At 33.1% G+C, this 21,336-nt stretch overlaps 1 protein-coding gene across 7 annotated transcripts in view; it reads right to left on the bottom strand.

Moving 5' to 3' along the window:
• LOC145688308 (excitatory amino acid transporter 3-like) overlaps positions 1-21,336 on the bottom strand; it is an 885,785-nt gene that overhangs the window by 9,636 nt on the left and 854,813 nt on the right. For all 7 annotated transcript variants that reach the window (XM_081762339.1, XM_081762343.1, XM_081762345.1 and 4 more), the window contains 4 exons: positions 16,380-16,437; positions 10,710-10,899; positions 6,346-6,579; positions 3,294-3,488 (listed from right to left, as the gene is read on the bottom strand). In XM_081762339.1, the coding sequence (XP_081618465.1) occupies positions 3,294-3,488; positions 6,346-6,579; positions 10,710-10,899; positions 16,380-16,437 (677 nt within the window). The remainder of the gene's footprint in view (positions 1-3,293; positions 3,489-6,345; positions 6,580-10,709; positions 10,900-16,379; positions 16,438-21,336) is intronic.

Below are 21,336 nucleotides of genomic sequence, written 5' to 3'. Positions count from 1 at the left end.
CGGGAAAATACCATACCTAAATAAAACGAGCTGAATAATCAACAGTTAACATGAACAGTTAATCTGAGTTTACATCTGAAAACACAGCTTTGAGAGAAAATGAAGGTTAAAAATGTGAAGAAGAATTTGCATAAAGATTTTTTTTTTTTTTTTTTTTTTTTTTTTTTTACGAACAATGAAATTAACCGCAGAGTTTGATCCTGTTTTGAGCACGCTGCTACAAAAGGAGGAAAGTAGAGTAGAAATAGCTGAGTCCTGCAATCCAGAACGAACTCATTGACATTTTGTCTAGAAATTTGAGAAACACAACTTTTAAAGATAGATTTTTTTAGTAGTTGCTCATACAACAACACTGAAAAAAAATACATAAATAAATAAAAAATAAAAAAAATCATTCATCGCTACGTTGTTGTAAACTAAAGAAGCGAAATTCGAAATAAAAACAAAAAATTTCGTAAGATTTTATGCATTAGAGAAGTATGGGGTCGAGAACTATGAACATCTCATTCTTGAAATTTTCAGCGGAGCATCAATAACAAGCAGAGTTTATAGTAGTTTGCAAGCAAGGATCAGTAAGAGTATTTGAAACATTCATTGCAATGCACATTATCTGAATCTTGGTGTTGCCGATGATGGAAAAGTTTCCACATAAGTTTTCATTTTTTTTTTAATATACTTAAAGCTATTTTTCTTCTTAGTTCTACTGCTACTAGATGGTCATCTTTATCTCTTGATGATGAAATGTCTTTAAAATAAAGGAAGAAAACTCTAAAAACGGCAATGTATAACTAGATGGAAAACAAAATATACTGCTGTTAGCTTCATGAAAGAGAGATTTCCTATTTTAAAATCTCTTACCGTGATTTTTCTGACAAGTAAGAAAAGAGGTGAGTTGAGAGCATCTAAAAGGATTAAAGAAGATAGAGTCTTTCGAATTTGTGCTGATGTTAGTTATTTGTGAAAAGATCCTAATGTCCATGTGCGAAGCTTCAAAATGTTTGCAGTCGTCCAATATTGGTCCACAAGTAGCACAGAAAACTCTGAAGAAACCATTTCAGCAAATCAAAGGTTAGGAGCAAATATGATGAGGTTGTTAAAAACCAGTGTACTTGAAATTAGGTATTTCAGAGAATTTTCAAGAGAAACAAAAGATTTGCCAAGAAATATTTGATGAACTGGCTTCCGACAGTAGACTAGATGTTTCGGAAGACATACTTTGTGTTACTGTATTCTATCTTCTTTTTTGATTGTATTGTGCCACAACTTAACACCAGTTTCCAAGGTAGACTGAAGTACTGAAGTTATTTTTTTTCTCTCTCTCAATTCAGGAACATTGTCGTCTGCAATGCCTTAGAAAATTGGTATTCTTCGTCTTTTCCTGATGTGCTTAGAGCTTTTTTTTTTTTTTTTTTTTTTTTTTTTTTTTAATATCAGTAAGTGTGACCTGCTGAACGCTCGTTTTCTTACTTTGGAAGAATATATTTCTGTGTATTTGTAGGTAATATTGTTTTTGCTGATTTTACTGTAACAATCAATATCTATATGTTCTTTAATTGGGGCTCCAAATACCCTCTTGCATCGGAGCCGCGAAAAGTCTTGTTACGACACTGCCAGTGTTTTCGAAAATTTCGCTTCTTGGGGAGAGGGGACAGTTTCTAAAATCTCTTAATTTCCTATTTTGTATTCTTTCCTATTTTGTACTGTATTCATAAAACAGTCGAAGTGGAAAAACGTTTGAATAGTTCAAAGTGAATCTTTGAACATAGAATTTGTGTTCCCCTGGATTCAACATTCTACTTTGATCTAAATATGTATCTTAAGAGGAGAATTTTTTTTTTCCCCAAAGAATAACAGATGCACCGCATGAAATGCACTTTTGAACAAAGCTTTCGAATCGGTCTAACTTTTCATTTCACATTGATTCAAATAGGCATAGTAAGAGAGGAAAAGGAGTTCAAATGTATCTCTAAGTACTTTCCATAAACCTACTCTTCTCGTGCGAAGAGCAGGAATTTCAGCTAGTAAATAAATAAATAAATAAATAAAATAAAGCATATTTGCTGACTAATTAAATATTCTGTCATTACTGTGTGTTCAATCGATTAAGACAAATAAATAATATAAACCAACATGACGAAATAGCGGGTTTTCAACAAATGGCCAAAATATTGATTCTTTTTTTTTTTTTTTTTTTTGAATTGAAAGAGTCATCTATAGATTTATACCTCACCCACCTCTCTCCCACATAATATATTCAAGGTTAATTTATTAAGGGAACTAAGTAATTATAGTGTAAACTCAGTGATAATTGTTGCCAGATCAGTGGTATTTCGTACAATAGTCTTCATTCGTTTTGTATCAATCCATCAAAGATTTTAAAGTAAAGACTGAGTACACATATTCTTCTATAAGACGAAGCACAACTCCTATCAAGCATGTTTAGTTTCGAGAGAAAAATTTCCACAATTAGATGAGTACTTGTTACTTGCTGATCTAACTTTAATCAGAATCAAAAGTACTGGTATTGAAGGATTGTGTGGTATTCTCCAGAAAATACGTAGAATACTTTCCGCATTATAGGTGTACGCAGTTACGCTGGTGCCTCTGAATTTTCTACATTATTATTATTATTATTATTATTCTTATTATTATTATTATTATTATTATTATTATTAAAAATAATAATAAGAAGAAAATAAAGCTAACTTTGCTGGTTAAACTAATTTAATAATTACAAGTTTCGGTACGATATAGAAGCTAGACCTCTCTAAGTAAGTATCCAGATTTTCTGTATTCTGTAATACTATTTCTTTATTAAATACAGAATTATTTATGCTAAACAGAAGTGTAGGGAAGAACAGAAGGAGAAATGAAAAAGAGAGAGAATCTTGTTCATCAACAGCAGTTCAAACATGCAGATTAGACCAACCGTCTTCTTTATTATCATCTTGTTCTCTCTTATCATTTTCACATTTAGTTTGCTGTCTTTCTTTCTTTTTTCATTGAGCTGAGGACGATCTATTAACGATCAAAAGATTTTTAAATATAGCTCCTTCATGTTTGAAGTAGCTTTCTTGATTACTTTCGGTAAAGAAAGATTGATTTGCTTTTCGGTAGGAGTACACGGAAGTTCAAATTTTATGTTTACTTGTATGTTAATGTGTCTTCTGAATATTGAAGAAAGAAAATAAAACCAAAGTAATGTTATGCAACTACTTATCATTGCACACATTTTTCACTAATATGTCACTACAATAATAATACACATTCACTTCATTACTGTGCGACATTACCTGATAGCAATAATACTTCCGTATGAGAGTGGAACCTTGCGAACTTGCGAAATAAAAATTGCAGCTACTGCTTCATACAAAGCTGTACCATCCATATTAATTGTGGCTCCAATGGGCAAAACGAACCGAGCTACTCTTGGGTCAACGCCATTCTTGTCCTCCAGGCAAGCAATTGTGACGGGAAGCGTAGCCGAGCTAGAAGAAGAATGAGTTATTGTTAATTTAGGTACAACAGCTAACTCTTACCTGAGTATAATTAAAACAGCTGAAGTAGGCTAGGTCTGCGTGTTATCCATTACATCATTATCATCAAACTTGGAGAATAATGAGAATAATAATAAAACTAGATTATTCTTTAAAAAAAAAAAAAAACTCGATTAACAATATATTAATATTGGAAACACATTTATTCAAATACTTCGGAGATTTTGGTTGGTGAAGGAAGATGTTTTTCATGAGACAATCAAGCAGCCCATTTTGATCTTAAGTAGATTGTTTGCTTTGCTTGTCAATTCTGTACTTGTTTATAAAATCAACAACATTTCGAATAAGTACAAATTCCAACTTTGCGTACAGAAGCTATACACACACCATACATTATTATGTAATTAAAACTATGATTTTTTAAGTTTGTATTAGTATTCCCACGAACGCATGTAAATCAAACAAAAAGAAGTATGTGTTTGTTTAAGCATCTACAGGCAAGTCTTATATTGAAGCAGTTTCTAAACGGAAAGTTATTGAGATCGTGGTCTAGTACAGTTGCTCCCAAGTGGTAAATGTATAACTAGAGGATGGAAAGAACACAGGGCAAAAGCAAGGGAGGATACAGGATAGGAGAACAAAAGAATCGACTATTGGCAAAACTAACTGGTTCATATTAGCTTTGCTATCTTAAATAACTTAAACTAGAGATACAAATCACTGAACAAAGCAATCTTTATTTTAAAATAATAACAGTGTAATAGTTTCGCCAACTAACTGAACATATTGGCTTCATCAGACACTGGTAAAACATATTTATATATCTAGATGCAACTCTCTCTCTTGTTTTTACAGCCAATGATCTAATGAAGCTAATATGTTCAGTAGGTAGGCGAAACTGTTACACAGTTATTATTATGGGGGGTGCGGTGGCTCAGTGGTAGAGCGTTCACCTCCGGTGCTTGGAGTCCCTCGTTCGGTCCTAGCTCGCGCCGTGTGGACTTTGTGGTGGACAAACTCCGTGATCGTGGGTTTTCTAGGGGTTCTCCCGTTTTCTCCCACTTTCTTCATTCCACCATTTCATTCATTTCTCATCATCACAGTCTCCTTTAGCCTAACTGGCATAATCGTGGGAGACGTTAAACTTACAGATTTCATTTTTCACAGTTATTATTATAACATAAACGTTGCTTTCTGTTCAGTGATTTGTATTTCTATTTTAAGTATTGGCAGCGTACGCATAGTCCTGGATCCACGAATAGGATGCCTACAAAATCTTGGACTACACTGTCTAGTCTGCCACCACTGTCTTTTATCAAATCTAAGTTCTTGTTTACTTCTTGCTTACTCCGTGTCATTTATTGAGAATGAAAGCAGCCAACTGCGACGTCACAAAGCATCCAGTTGAAAACGACTAGTTTAGCTTAACACGAGTGTAAACAAATTTAGCCATTAAATTAAGAGTTCAAAAATTACAGTAATTTATTTAGTTTAGTGCACTTATAAAATATAAGTAGTAATACATCCTGCTGTATTGGGAGTTTCCACAGTGCATTAGAACTTACCCTACGATCTTTTTCAGGCGTTTGATATCCAATTAACAGTGTGATATTTATTGTTAACTCTCAGGAAAATGATAATTGTCTCACTTCTTAAAGATTAAAACTACTAATGAAGAAACTTTTAATCAGCAACCTATTTTCACAGAATAAAGCAATAATTCCTACAGTACTTTTCATATTATCATAATTTAATATATAAAAACTCGTCATATCTACTTACACTGTTAGATTCGTCATACACATTTAAACTATTATTGATTTTTAATACAGTAAAATTACTTTATACGTTATGCTTGGTATGTTGTTTGCTTGCTTATGCTTGGTATGCTTGCTTGGTAGTTAACCAAATATTCTTAGTTTACAATTTCATATTAAACTTATATCTAATACTGGTAAGAGTATTAATAAACATAAGGTCTTAAAAAAAAAAAAAAAAAAAAATCAGTAAGAGAATTGCCATATTACGTAAATGAACTCTTGAAAATGATTTTAACGTTTCAGTGTATGAGCTGTAAACTTGTAAATTTTGGAGGAAATTGTAGTTGTGATCTCAATATACGTTTCTAAGAGATGTTCTGACTGGACAGCTTAAGAGGCCTCATCACTGTTAAATTAAAATACCGCTAATTTTACAGTAATTATGTGATATCTTCAAATAGATAAAAGGTAATTGAAAAGTGGAACAAGACCTCCCTAGACAATATTATTTTGCGTGGAGATACCGTTATCATGACTAATTTATCTGCTTTCGGTTTCCAGCCATATTGAAAATCGGCATTTATTTTCGCGTTTCTAAATAACTGCAAACGGAAAGCTACTAGGTGACTCGTGATAACGGTACCTCATGCAAAATAACATCGTTTAGGGAGGTCTTGATCCACTTTTCGATGATCGTTTATCTATTTGAAGATATATAATTAATGTAAAATTAGCGGTATTTTAATTTCGCAGTGATAGGGACTCTTAAAGACTTGCATTTGTGTGTGTGTGTGTTAAATTAACGAAGAAAAGGAATCCTTTATAGTTTCTTTACTACGCATTTTCTAGACTTCAAATAGTGAGCAAAAATATTTAATGGCAATATATATGAAATAAGAATATTGTGGAAAAAAATAAAGTAAAGAGAATGAATGCTATCACAACTTCATTTTCAACAAGAGTATATTTTATATTATATAAAATTTTCCAAGTGAGAGATAGAATGCTTGACTTGATAATCCATTTATTAGTCTGAAACACCTTGCTTTGAGTTACCTACATTAAGAATTATTAAAAATCCGAAATACCTTGATGCTGTACCAAATGCAGTAGCTAATGCTTGTGCCATGTTTCCGATGAATTTGAAAGGTAATGTCCGAGTAACAACTCCATATAGTGCCGGAAGTACAACAAAACCGTGGATGAATAAACCTGCAAGAACCGTGCCAAAGTAGCTTCCAAGTTGACCAATCATAACACCGAAATCTTCTATTTCCAGCAGTTTAGCGGAAATAAGGAAAAGTACACCAACTGGAGATAACCTGAAATATTAGTTGAAGAAAAATAAAAATATGGAACCACTCTATATTATAAATATATATATATATAATACTTACCTGCATAAAATAAGATAATATTACTAAACTAACCAACTGATATGACTTCTAGGACTACAAATGATGATTTAATTTTCGCAATTAGTATGAATGTTTACGTGAGATATTTGCTTTACCCAGTGGTCTTATTGAAATCATTTAATAACCGGTTCTATGCTCAATATAGTAACTTGAATTAGTGTTACTATTATTACTATATGATTATATAGTGTTGTTATTATTTATTCCAATGATACTTGTAATGGTTATTAGGATTAAGTCATATAGCATATAGCTCACATTGACATTTTTAATATTGATATTTTTTTTTTAAATAATAATAATAGTGAATTAATTTTCTTTAGTAAGTTCTGGATCTAGAGGTGAAAAGAATTTTAACAATTGGTTCCAGCGAACCGGTGAAAACTGCCTGAATAATACCAATGGCATTACCGCTCTTTTATGTTCGTATTATACACAACGGAAACCTAAGTGTGTTTGTTACTATTCAACAAAAGGTAATTAGTAGAATTTTATATGGGGGATTTTCTGTATGAAACAGGAATAATAATAATCGTGGAATAAAAGCGTATCAATTTGGTTTTGGTGAGAGATTCAGTGCTGCTGAGTTCATTTCAAATTACAAGCTCACATTTAAAGAGTATTAAAGGCGAATGTACGAGACAAAAAATTGTGGAAATTGTCTGCACCGAAATCTTAAACATTGGTGTCTGTTAATCAATCGATTTAAATGAAATGAAATGAAATCTTTGAGTTTTACGTCCTACGATTATGCCGGTTAGGCTAAAGGAGACGGTGATAATGAGAAATTAATGAAATGGTGGAATGAAGACAGTAGGAGGAAACGGGAGAATCCCGAGAAAACCCACGAGCACGGTGTTTGTCCACCACAAGGTCCACACGGCGCGAGCTGGGATCGAACCAGGAACCCAAACACCGGAGGTGAACGCTCTACTACTGAGCCACCATGCCCCCCCCCCCCCCCTCAGTCGATGTAAATATATGATGAAAACCTTTACTGATTCTTGGTACGTTGATACTGTAGGAAAATTGAATTTACTACGTATCAAATAAATGATCAATTTATTTTCAGAAAGCATTTCAATAAACTAAACCTTACAGTTGAAAAATCGCAATCAACGGTGACAACATCGAATATAGTTTACGTGACATATCTCGCTGTTTTTCGAATACTACGTCGTGTATGAATTCTGAACCGACTATCGTTTCACTGGCCCTATCGCTAGCCTATTCAGGGTTTATATGAAAGATGAATAAGAGCACAGCGCTGGGCTGTTTGCTGGCCTCTCGTTGGCTGAGATCAATTCACAGATACCATTTACCCAATGCTACAATGATATTAAATAAAATTCTGCATATTATTACTAGTTAAATAATGAGAAAATGTAAAACACTATCATTTTATTATCAAAATTTTAAAAGGCCTGAACTATTTTTTTTTTTTAAATCTTAGCATACTTTCTTCAAATTTTGATGTAATAATTATTACTGAAACCTGGCTGAAAAGTACAGATAAAATATGTAACTCTGAATTACTTGATAATAGGTAAATTATTTATAGGCAAGATAGGCTTAATATTAGGAGTGAGTATGTTACGGCTGTGGTTAGAAGAGAAAGTAAACAATTATTTGGGTGTGCCAATAACAAGGTCTAATCATCACCTGTTAAAGACCATAATTAAAATCGAGCAAGAAAACATCGGAGAAAATTAAAACACAAAAGAACATATCACACCGAAACATGTATAGAACGATAGACAAATGTCACGGCATGTAGTAGAAGGTAAAAGACGAGTGAGTCAGACCACATACAGTAAAGAGGAATGTTAGTTAAAACAATGACAAGCTAATTTTCTTTGCCGGGGCTGCTCGGCGAAAAGTGTATACAGGGATTAGTAGGAATAAAACTGTGCAGAAAGAAATAGAAAGATCCTCGTGTTGCAATTAACCTAATGTGTTCTTTTATTTACCTCTTGATAAATAGAGCATCTAGTTCTGTCAAGGGCATTTAAATAAATTAGTTAAAATACACTTATACATTTCTTTCCAACTATACTCTTTGCAGTTGGTCTTACTAAATAAACCTAAGCCTCAGTAAATTCATTATTACTTTAAAAAGTATTATTCGTTATTACTTTATTACTTTAGGTATATAACATACTTAAAGAAACCTGAAGTACATTTTTACAGACTATCGCCAATCGTCTTAATATTAACTACGACTACCACTTCCATATTTGCCATTTATTCGTCAATTGTCTCACTTTTACACACAAAATCTCTTACTGAAAAATACTTCATTCTTAAGAATAATCAAATTAGCCCAGAACCTTTCGCTAACCTTTAAATCACATTCACTTACTACGAATCCATTTAACTTAATACATCTTAATTGTTTCAATAATCTTCAATAAATAAAACATGAAAAATGAAAGTGCTAAAACAGCTTGTGCGAAAACTCAAAATACATTCTGCCTACTCCTAACATCGAGTTCGTAGCGTGCCAAAAATGTATTATTGTGTTCAATAATGGTTTTTCAGATATAAACTTGTTGCTAGGTCAGTACCCAGATAAATTGAAATAATATCTATATGAAACAAGACAGCGATAATCAAAGATGGTTATAAATGTTTACTTCCTCACGGCTTTGCTAAGTTAAGCCAAAACTCAAGCGGGAATTTTGCTAATTCTAGAAAATTTCAACTGATGTTACACAATTCTTTGATGCAGTTAAAATATATGGAAAAAAAATTACAGTAAGAACACAATGAAGCCTATAACAAACCTTATATTTGAGAAAGTTACACTCATTTTTTTTATTTACTTATTTATTTGTAAATAAACTATAGAAAAAAAAAGTGTTCATTCTAGCTTGGAGACTACGTATAACTTAAAAATATAATCTGGCCAAAGTAAACACTTGTTATATACTAATCTGTATTACAGTTTCGGCAATATATTATGTTACAGTTACGATTTGCAAAAGTAACTTGTTCGATGAGGGCAATGAAATATTGCCTAAAGTGTAACATAGATTAGTAGTAATAAGTGTTTAGTTTGATCAGATTTTATTTAGAAACACTGCGCTCCTAGTTCAGGTATCATCATATATTTTTCCGTACGGAGGTTCTAAAAGGTGGTCTTTTCATAAATCAATCAATCAATTTACTTATTTATTTATTTATTCCAGAATAAAAACAGTCTATTGGTAATATATTACTACTGATACAGTAATGTATTATCCCCTCACATAAAAGAATAAAGATTTATGTCAGTAAACTATTTAGATTTAAATATATGGTTAAAAACAAGACACTGTTATGCTGAAGATATCACCATGTAACTATCCTAGCTTATAAATCGAACTGGCATTTTTAGCGTGAATAACGTAATTAACGTTTTTTTGCAAATAGTGGTTGGAGGTCTTAACGTCTAACGAAACTTAGAAAACTTGGAAATTTTATCAGTAAGATGCAACAAAATTTTTGTGCTCCGTAACGTGCACAATTTTTTTATAGACTTCTTGAGAGGAAGGATAGAAACAGTAAGCCACAGCAAAGGAAGACATTAAAACGTAATTCCTCCTTCATAATTCGAAACAAACTAATGGGGAGAATTATATTGCTAAGACACATCAGAGTACCTAAAGTCACATAGCATCATGGTAATTTGAGTACCTTGAAAATTTTCGGGTTTGCTTGCACTAAAGAGAACTACAAGGGAAATGTATCACTCCAACACTAGGTAAGCTTTGTTAGTTTGAATGACAGAAATAAAGTTTAAATATAGCCAGTACCACGACCATTTTATTTTACTAAACACGTTGTTTAGATTTAATTACAAAGGTTCTCCAGCTTTTCTAGGTGAACATTAAGATCACATAGTCATCATATAATCTTCATCTACTGGACACCTACTGGGCATTCATTTTCAGCCAACTGTAGGCATATTTTACAAAATGACCGCGCACGTTTCAGGAAATTATGTATTTCTTTTCGTATCTTGGAAATTAAATGTTTGCAAAATTACTTACCAAACTACCCAGTTAGTGATGATCATCATTGCTTCACTTAGACAAGTGAAGAAGTTAAGCAGGTGAGCTCCCCGTGGTCCCATCTTCCCTAAAGTGACTCCCAGAACAACGGAGAAAACCACGAGGCCCAGGATATTTGTTCCTTGAGCATATTCGCCTGTGATTTTCCACTTATGTAACTCAGCTTTCACTATAAAAATGAAAATAAAAACGAACATGCTTATTAATCATTTATTCTCTTATTACAATTTCCAATTTTATTTTACTTCGTGAAAGAAAATAATTCACAAAATGATCTTAAAGTAAAATCATAATAAATACAGGGGAGCACAAAGTTGCTTTCCCCAAGACAAGGAAGGAAAGAAAAGAAATAAGCAAGCTATCAGCAAGTTTCTTTAACTAGAACTGGCACTACAGCGTCTCTCAGTGTGGCTGTAGCTGGTAATCATGTTTTCATACGTGTTTTGATTAAGAGATATTTACTGAGTGAAGTTGTGCCGAATAGTACAGGCTTTGAGATGAGTTACAAATTAACAACGGATCAACGTGTTTTCGTAGTACAAGCTTGGTGGAAATACAACAAAAATACAAATATGGTGACAGTAAACTTCAGGAGATTTCTGTGTATGGAACTACCATCATATCAAGCCATAAGAAACCTGAACCAACGATTCGGGGCTACAGCTTCTGTGTATGATTCACTGCGAAGTCTGCGACCACGAAGTGTATGAAATGAAGGAAACACTGAATTTCTTAATCAGAATTGTGTATCTAGCCCAAAGAAATTTACCAGAAGGCGTACACATGACTTGGGAACGATAAGTTTCTTTTTAAGAAACATGATAAAGAATCTGAAGATGAAACCTTACCGCCCAAAGCTTCTGCACGAGTTGTACGAATGTGATCCGGACCGGCGTGTTGAATTTTGCAAGTGGTTTGTCATTCGGAATGAAGCTGGCAGAGATTTCTGGAAACGAATTTTCTGGACAGATGAGATCTCATTGAAGATGAACGGTTACGCAAACGGACAATCGTGTTTATTTGAGTGATACCAATCCACACGAAATTGTGACCTATTTCACTGGTGTCACTGTTTGGGGTGGTATTTGATTGGTGGTGTCATAGGACTATTATTATTATTATTATTATTATTATTATTATTATTATTATTATTATTATTATTATTATTATTATTTTTAAAGAAATTGTTACCAGTGACACACACCTTTGGATGTTGCAGGAATTTGTCATTCCAGAACTTGAAAATAATAACCGACATGAAGACATTCAGTTCACGTGGCAATACGATGGAACACCGCCTTACTTTGGTGCTGCTGTAAGCGATTTCTTGGATCAACATTTCTTGGAATGCATTGGTCGTCGTGGTATGACAGACTGACCACCCCATTCATGCGACCTCACGCCATATGACTTCTCTGTGTGACGTATTATCAAAGACTAGGTGTTTTCCATGCAACCACAGGATTTGGTTCACTTGAAATAGCTAATCGAACAATCATTCGAGAAATTTGATACCAATCCTCGGTTGTGTCATGGTATTTCCAAATCAGTACTGAAGAAATGTACCTTGTGCATTGAACATGATGGAAGAAATTTGAAGAGTATTTGTAAGTACAATAAAGGTTGTTTAAAAGAAACTAGGTGATTTACTACAGCATTTTAGAATTTACTATAATTTTATAGAGCTTTTAAAAAGCATAGTATCGTATCCATCGTCTTTTCAGTATTAGTCAAAATGAGAAAGGTATTAATCACAATTTTTTTTAAGAGAAAACAGAAATATAAGAAATGATGTTATTCATAGTATACCATACTTATACACATGTTATTTACAGAAAAGAACAATGATTAAGAAATAAAAAGGGGATATCAGGGATGTTGCACAAATACTGAAACAATGTCAAAATAAACTTATTGTAATAGATTCAATACGATAAAATACAACAAAAATTTAATGTCGTTTCAAGAAACTTTTCCCCCTAGCTTTAGCATCAACAAATCTTGAAACAATCTTATTTATGTTTAGTCTTGAAGTTTGTTTTCGTTCTGCATTTAATATAGCAACATATGTTAACCTTTGTTGTGACGTTCTTTTTAAGCTTTAATTTCGAGAACGACCGTTCAGTAACAGCCACAGTTACTGGTATTGTTAGAAAAATTACACATGTGGTAAGCACACCAGGAAAAGACGTAGAATACCCATTTTCCACTAAGAATAAAGTTGTTTCTCGAATTGTTCGAAGGTTACCTATTTCAGCCGTGTTATAATCTCTGAATACCAGTATTTGGCGTGGAAAATCTGAGCTTACATCACTACTGTACTTTGTCGCAAAGTCATATCCAGATTTTTGAACGTCTTCCTCAGATGCAAACAACAATGTTGCTGGAGTGAGGAAAGAAAAACTATTGAGCACTTCAGTCATTCTGTGTGAACAGGTACCAAGTTGTAACAATCCAGAATAGGATAAAATACAGTGACACGAAATGTATCTGTCGATACATCTACTCTACTGTCCGTAGTCAGTTCATAAAAATATTTCTTTGTAAATCTTTGCGTTTCTCTTGAAACGGTTCTGAAATACTCAATTTCGAGCACAGTTCTTTTGTAGATTTTACAAGCTCGTCATATTTCCCGAAGATCTTTTATTTGCTGAAGTGATTTCTTCAGATTTTTCTCTGTTATATGCAGATCAATATCAGAAGACTGCAAACCTTTGGAAGTTATATGCATGGACATTAGGATCCTTTCCCAAATGACTAGGATCAACACAAATTCAAATGTCTCTATCTTCTTTAATGATTCAGCTACTCTCAATTCATCTGGTTTCTTACTTGTCAGACAAATCGCAGTAAAGAACTTTTGAACATCAGCAATTCTCCCTTTGATGCTGCTAACAGCAGTATGTTTTGTTTCCCATCTAGTTATAAATTTTTAGGGTTTCCTTCTTAATTTTGAAGCCATTTCATCACCAAAAGGCTAAAAATGACCATCTAGAAGCACTAGAACCAAAAAGAAAAAAGTAAAATACCTTGAAGAACATAAAAAAAAAATGAAACGTATGTGGAGACCAGATTATGCTCACAGCAATGAACGTACTTGGCATTTGGAGTACTATTAGTAATTGTTGCTTGTAAACCACTATAAACCCCACTCATCACTGATGCTCCATCATATCCCTTGCCTTCTGCACCGTTGTGTGTCGATTTGGTTGCTAAGTAACATGTTTATAGTTCTCGGTACTATGCTTATCTAATGCATAAAATCCTACGAAACTATTTAATTTCTAATGTCGTTTCTTAATAGTTCACAACAACGTAGCGAAGAATGACACTAACCTGATCAGTTTTTGTTATGTCCAATGTTGTATCTACGATTATTGAAGAAAGAAAAAAAACAGAGATTTTCGAATATATTCAAAAATAACTTCATGATAACTTCTTCCACATAAGAAATAAATAACATAATATCAGTAATCAGTACATAGTAATAAACGGTTACTGGGACCCCCTGGGTTTGGGAACTCCAAGAACGAAAAAAAAAAAAAAAAAATGTTGCGAAAGTTACCAGTAATCTAGAATTTCACCACAATGATTATTTCTCATACACAAGAAATGGCTCTATAGGCTTGGGGGCTCCCCCAAAAATTGTTGCTAAAATTGCTGGAAATTTTAACATTGATAATGATTGTTTCCCATACAATATGAGTATTCAGTACTGACTAATAAACGGGTTCAGCGAGACCTCTAGGCTTGGGGGCCCCAAAACAAACAAACAAACAAACAAAACAAAAAACATTACTAAAATTGCTGGCAATTTTAAAATTGACAATGATTTTCTCTTGCACATAAGAAATTAATAATAAAATCAGTAGCCCACAGAGTAATTAACGGGTTTGACGGGGCCCCTTAGTCTTGGGGGGCCCGGTGCGTTGTACCGCCCATTGTTACGGCACTGGTCAGTCTGTCAGTCTGTATGTGTGTGTGTGTATTTGAGTTTTGTTTTTGAAATTCATTTGTATGAAAGAACTAATATTTACATAAAAATAAAATTAATATTTTTTCGCAGCTATGTTTACCAAGTAATACTTTATACATATCTATCAGGAATCGACAATTGTCCATCACCAACAGAAATAAGATTTTTTAAAACTTAAGAACAGTTTTAGGTCAATTTTTACATCATTGGGACTGATCGCCTCTGCATTAAATATTAAATAAAAATTAATTTTATTATTTTAATAAGAAACTTCCTTTCCTACCACAAAGCCAAGACGCGCTATAAGCAGCATATATCTGTCCACAGTGACTCAGTGGCAGAAGGCTTATCTCTGCTGCGTGAGATTCCTTGTTCGATCCCAGTTCTCGCCACGTGGGCTTTGTGATAGACAAATACTGTGTGGATGAATTTTCTAGAGGTTCTCCCGTTCTTTCATTTTCTTCATTTCACCATATCATCAACTTCATCATCACAGTCTCCCTTGGCCTCGGTGCATAATCGTGGGATGTTAAACTCTGAAAGCAGCATTTCAAAAACTAATAGACACAATTAACGCACTACTGCATTGTTTTCATCCTAGTGCATTCCACCCAAGGTTCATTATATCTAATATTGCTAAAAGAAAAGTCTTTAACGTCGTACCTCAGAAATTTTTCTAATGTTGTCCTTAGTGCTTGAAGTTTTTAGCAGTAATTTCTTTTATCTTAATGGAAAGTGCGAGTCCTATCAAGAATCAATAACTACTTCGCAGTAAATTTATTGTTTAAATATTTGGATTATTTTGTTAGAATATCAATAGAAAAGTGCTTAGTGATGAGTAACACGAGTTTTTTTTCATTCATTAACCTTTATTTTACGGCTTGTCAGTACACTGCCAGAATAGTAAATCCGTTCTTTCCCGCGTGGCACTATACTGACACAGGCGAAAGGTCTACTTTGACCCGCGAGCACACCGGTTGAGAACCAACGTTTTTGGTTCCTTTCACTATGGACTATCTCTTCATACAATAAGGCACATCAGTTAAAAAAAAAATATGTGTGCTCGCGGGTCAAAGTAAACATTTCGCCTGTGTCAGTACAGTGCCACGCGGGAAAGAACGGATTTACTATTCTGGCAGTGTACTGACAGCCGTAAAATAAAGGTTAAAAATATTTAAGTGACCGCTGGAAATTATTTTTGACAAATACCTCGTGTCTTTGGAAAATATTCTGAAATTGCTTCCGAATTTATTTCGTGTTACAACTTTCGTTTTGATACTAAGATCTGTTAATTGTTTTTTTTTTAAAAAAAATCCTCAAAATCTTAAATCGGAGTGCAACTACTATATTTTCAGATGCAATGTTAGCAATTACTAATTCAATTACCAATTTTACCATTTCACGTTTAATATGGAAATTTATATTCAATTTTAAAATCAATCATCGTAAAATCTTAAGTATTATGAATACAGAATGAAATATAAGACATTTAATCAAGACCTTCGAGTATAATATAAGCAGAGCTCGAAATAAATATTATCAGTAAACACCTCAGAGGGCAAAACTTTCAAAGTCATGGGCATTGCGTACTTCACTAAGAAACAGTATAGCTATGTTAGAAAAGTTCTCGATGAAAGTATAATTGTTTAATGTTTAACAACTTTTTAACTTACCTGAAGCAGAAGTTCCATTTTCAACCCAATCTGGCGGAGGCACCAATACTGTCCGATACTAGAATTAAAAAGAAAATTGATTACAAAAAAGAAAAAAAAATCTTGAAAATATTGCACAACAATGAAGAATACTGTATCTACTATCCACAACTAATTTAAGTGATATATACTATTTCCTGGCTAATACTTTTAACGTTGTAAATTACTTAGTTTTTAAACTTCCAAACTATGCTATATGTAAGTGTAGGAAGTATTATAGAGCGGATATGTTCCATTTTTCTGTCTGTCTCACTGTCTGTCAGATAGAGCAAAACAGTAAGACACATCAAGAAGCAGTTTTTTTTTTAAATGATTTAGCGTCCCAAGAATAAGTTCATTCTTCGTTAACCCATTATTCAAACCGAAATGGTAGAAATAAACGTCGATCGACAGAGAACAAGAACGGTAACATATAACGATAAACAGTTTCTTGGAATCGATTCAGAGTCTTAAGAGAACATCATATCTCCAGCCATAATACTATCACAACCATAAGTTGTTAAAATTTACTACTACTTCCAGTTTCAATATTGATTTACGTACATAGATCTACCACATATCGAGACATATCGAGAAGCAGTTTTTTTTTAATCAATTCAACGTTCCAAGAATTGGTACCATCTCCTCCATTAGTCTTCTATTGAAATCAAAAGTGGTAGAATCACCCGTTTCCAGTTTCAGCATTAATAGCCATAGAACAACAATTATATAACAGATAGGAATAAGAGCTTATTTATTTTTGTTGTTGTTGTTGTTTGGAATCGATTCAACGTCTCGTAAAAGATACCATCTCTACCCGTATCACTTTACTATAACCGATTGTTGTATCTATCTATCTATATATTATTATATATATATATATATATATATATATATATATATATATATATATATATATATATATATATATAACGTGGTCGTTATTTCTTTATTATATTTTTTAGGGTTACACTGAATGTGTTGAAATTTTAGAAGTAAAGCATCATACCCTATGAGTTATACATTCCAACACAACATAATTGTGTACCTTTTGTTGTATATCTCTCAGGCATTTGTTTCATGGCCAAATGATAAACGAAGGATAACTATTTCTCTAGGCTAAGATGGATCTTCATTGTTTGGAGAGTTTTGCCCAATGAACACCATATATCACTGACATTATAGTTAATTGTGTGTGTAATGTATTTGCTTATTACATACTGCAAACAAGAAGAAAAAAACTCTGATCATACATGAATTAGAAACTAACAGGAAATAGGGTCAATGTTGAAAACGGTGTGAGATACTGAAAAAATAATCGAAAAAACATATCCCCTTTATGGTACCTCGTTGTCGATTTTTATCAAGACTTCTTTCACTTGTGTCTGTAAATGGATGTTGTGAGGAATGACAAGGAGATTCATGCTCATATGTGAACGGTGCGCTGTTTAGAGAGCGCAGGTTCAGCTAGTTATTATTAAAATAATGGATCTTTACAAAACATGTAATGATTTGTTTGTTACTTCTATCTCTGGTAGCTGAGGTTCCTGGATTTTGTGGTGAATAAACGTTATGAGCGTGGTTGTCCTCGGTGCTCTCTCGTTCCCTCCCACTTTCTTCATCTCATTATCACTATCTTCTTTAGCCTCGGTGCATAAACGTGGAAAGTTAAACGAAAGTGTTGATCTATTTTATAATTAGATCCCCCCCGCAAAACTTATTTTAAACTGAATTTCATGACAATTATTCTACCTTTGACAGAAAGAGAAATTGGAATATTTAAACTTATTCGCATTTCAGTCAAAGTTAAATGATAACTCATGTCAGCTCAAGTTCCGAGCTGGAAATTTCATTGCAATTGATTCACTCGTTCTCTCATGATGATGGAATAGACAGTCTCGAGGTCATTTTTATATGTATATTGAGAAGAAATACCATTTGACCCATTCTCTCGTTAAAGACGAAATTTCCGGAAACGCTGGGGCACATAACCAACTCAAATTGGATAAGGAGTTTAAATACCAAATTTCATCTCCCTAATATTTTTCCACCCTTAAAAGATTTCGAGGTATGCCAATCTTATTATAACATTTGCAATCCCATTCCCCTTTCTCCCGCTTTTTCTTTCCACCAAAAAACACTAAAAAATAAATTAAAATTTTCAGGTTTACGTCGCACGATTATGCCGCCTAGGCTAAAAGAGACAGTGATTATGAGAATGAGTGAAATGGTGGAATGAAGAAAGTGGGAGGGAACGTGAGAACCTTAAGAAATCCCACGCACACTGTGTTTGTTCAGCAGAGAGATCACTTGGCGCGGTCTGCGAATGAACGCTCTACCCCTAAACCATCGCGTTCTCATTTAATAACTTTAAATACGTCTTTTATTATTTTAAATGAGAAGTTAAAATATAGAATTTAATGTCTAACCTTAACAGATTCTGAAATATGGACATTTTAATATAATATATATTACCTTATTCCCCCTTTCAACGCTGAATTTCCAAAAAAAATCTTCTTTATTGGTTCCTTACATCACAAATCACATGTACTGTCTAAATTCGAAATTTCTAGCTTAAGTGGTTTGGCCTGGGCGTTGGTCAGTTAGTCTGTCACTCAGAACTTTTTTCTTATATATAGAGAGGTTTAATACCAGACGATTTATACACCAAAGAATTAAATGTAAGAAAAATACTTAGTTTTACTTATATATTCAATCATGTAATCCAAATGGATCCTTTTTCTTGTTGTTTTCTGGATGCATACCTCTTAAGACCTTGAATTAAAAAAAAAAAAAAATAAAAAATAAACTTGAAACATTTTCTCCGTTAATAGAAATCCTCATTCAGTGGTCCAATAGAGAGTCTTCGAGTCTATTTCTTAGTGTCATTATTCGATTCAATGTGTTAAAAGACCTTTTAAGCGCACCTATTGATTGGCGCAAAGATAATTAATACTTTCACACAGAGCTGTATTTATGTATCAGCCAATATGAGCCTTGGCCCAGGGTGGCAATTCTTTGGGGGGAGTAAAATTTTACTTTCTCGGACCATTTGATTTTTTTTTTTTTTTTTTTTAAATGACATATCAAGTTTTTCAGACATGAAGTTAACAACACTGTTGTGTTTGCTACGTGTAGATAGATAACATTTTGGGAGATTACTGCACCTGTCAAGCTGTTATATACGCTTCGTATAGAGTATATTACTAATAAATAGACGTTTTTGGATAAACTAAATCGTATAATAGTTTTTCTCTCTTTTTTCTCAAAACTTATTTTCTTCTGACATGTTTTTTTTTTTTTTTTTTTTTTTTTTTTAACTATTCATTTTACTTTCATATTACATTTCTAAAAATTGCGGAAAATTCACGTCCGTCATTGATAGTGATGAGGTGGCATTTTCTAAAGGGTCAGAATGGCAAAAATTTTAAATACAAAGTATTATCACACATGCGCTTTTGAACGCATCACAACCTACAGTTCAATTCCAGATATATTTTACTGGTGATACACTGCCATTCCCAGTTTTTCCAAGAATTTGAAGGATTTTACATATGCTTGTAAACGATCTTCATCTGTGTCAAGAATAAATTGACAAAGATTTCTGACTAATTTATTAGCTAGATACGATCAAAAAACTTCAAATAAGGGACACAAGGTTAAATCTACTGTGCCACTGCTTAATATGATATTCTGCCCATCTCAGCTATTACTGTGTTGGTAATTTTTTATATCGATAGCACAGTGATTACATAGGTTTATTTCTGAATTTGTATGAACTCATAATTTGGAAACTGCGTATTATATATATATACATACATATATATACATACATATACATACATATATATACATACATATACATACATACATATACATACATATATATATATATATATATATATATATATATATATATATATATATATATATATATATATATATATATATATATACGTACGTACGTACGTGTGCTTTAATCCCATACTTTAAAATTTTTTGGAAGGGGAGGTAAATTTCGATGATAACCACGTTATCCACTTGAAAGGGACACTGATCGTGTATCACGAGCTGCTACCTCCGGGCAGAACGATAAACTTGGACCTCTACTGTCGACAATTAGTGCGAATGAACCTAACAAGTCAAACGGAATGGTCAAAACCTGTCAACGGGAAAGGTTTATAACACGCTAACAGCGCCAGAACCCATACATCTTGAACGACTCCCTTGAAATTCAGAGAACTTGGCTGGAAGGTTTCAATGCATCCACCATATAGCTTGGTATTATCAAACTATTATTTGTTTCTGTCTCTACAGAATTTCCTGAATGATGTTAAATTAGTTTCAAAAGAAGTCTGTGAAAATCACGTGTCTTTTTTAAAACCAGAAACCATAAAAGCTCTATAGCGACGGGCAGTGGCGTATTTACGATTTTGTTTCGGGGGCCGGGGGTTGCTAACTTTATTCCTGAAAATTTGAAAATTCTGCAAGATATTTCATTTACCTTAATATAGTAAGTAAAATTTCGGGGGGGGGGACTTAAGCCTAGAAGACCCCCTTAAATACGCCACTGAACATAGTTATGCCAGAAAATGGCTCGACAAAATGGTACATTATGTACTTCCATAATGTTATTTTCAAATCACAATAACTATGTTCTCAATTTTGACTTCTAAAAGGCTCGATACTTTTTAGACAACCCGATATAACAACTGATCAAAACTGTCTCTATTAGCCCACTCGCAGAAATAATTCCAGCTATTTATCTTCTAGATGGCAAAGTTCATTTAATTGCTAGTGTTAATAACAAAATGTCTTAATCTTTTAATGCATGAGAAAAAGTTACTTCAGTACGCAGGCAAGGTAAGAAAAGATCATAATATTTTTATTCGACGCTTCTCTATCTTGAAATCACTTGGAAGTTTTCAACAACACGTAT

Source organism: Thermobia domestica, chromosome 6 (genome assembly GCF_964235325.1).
Source record: "Thermobia domestica chromosome 6, izTheDome1.hap1.1, whole genome shotgun sequence".
Classification (NCBI taxonomy): Eukaryota; Metazoa; Arthropoda; class Insecta; order Zygentoma; family Lepismatidae; genus Thermobia; species Thermobia domestica.
The sequence above is the reverse complement of the archived record's forward strand: the minus strand, read 5'-3'. Positions and strand labels throughout refer to the sequence as shown.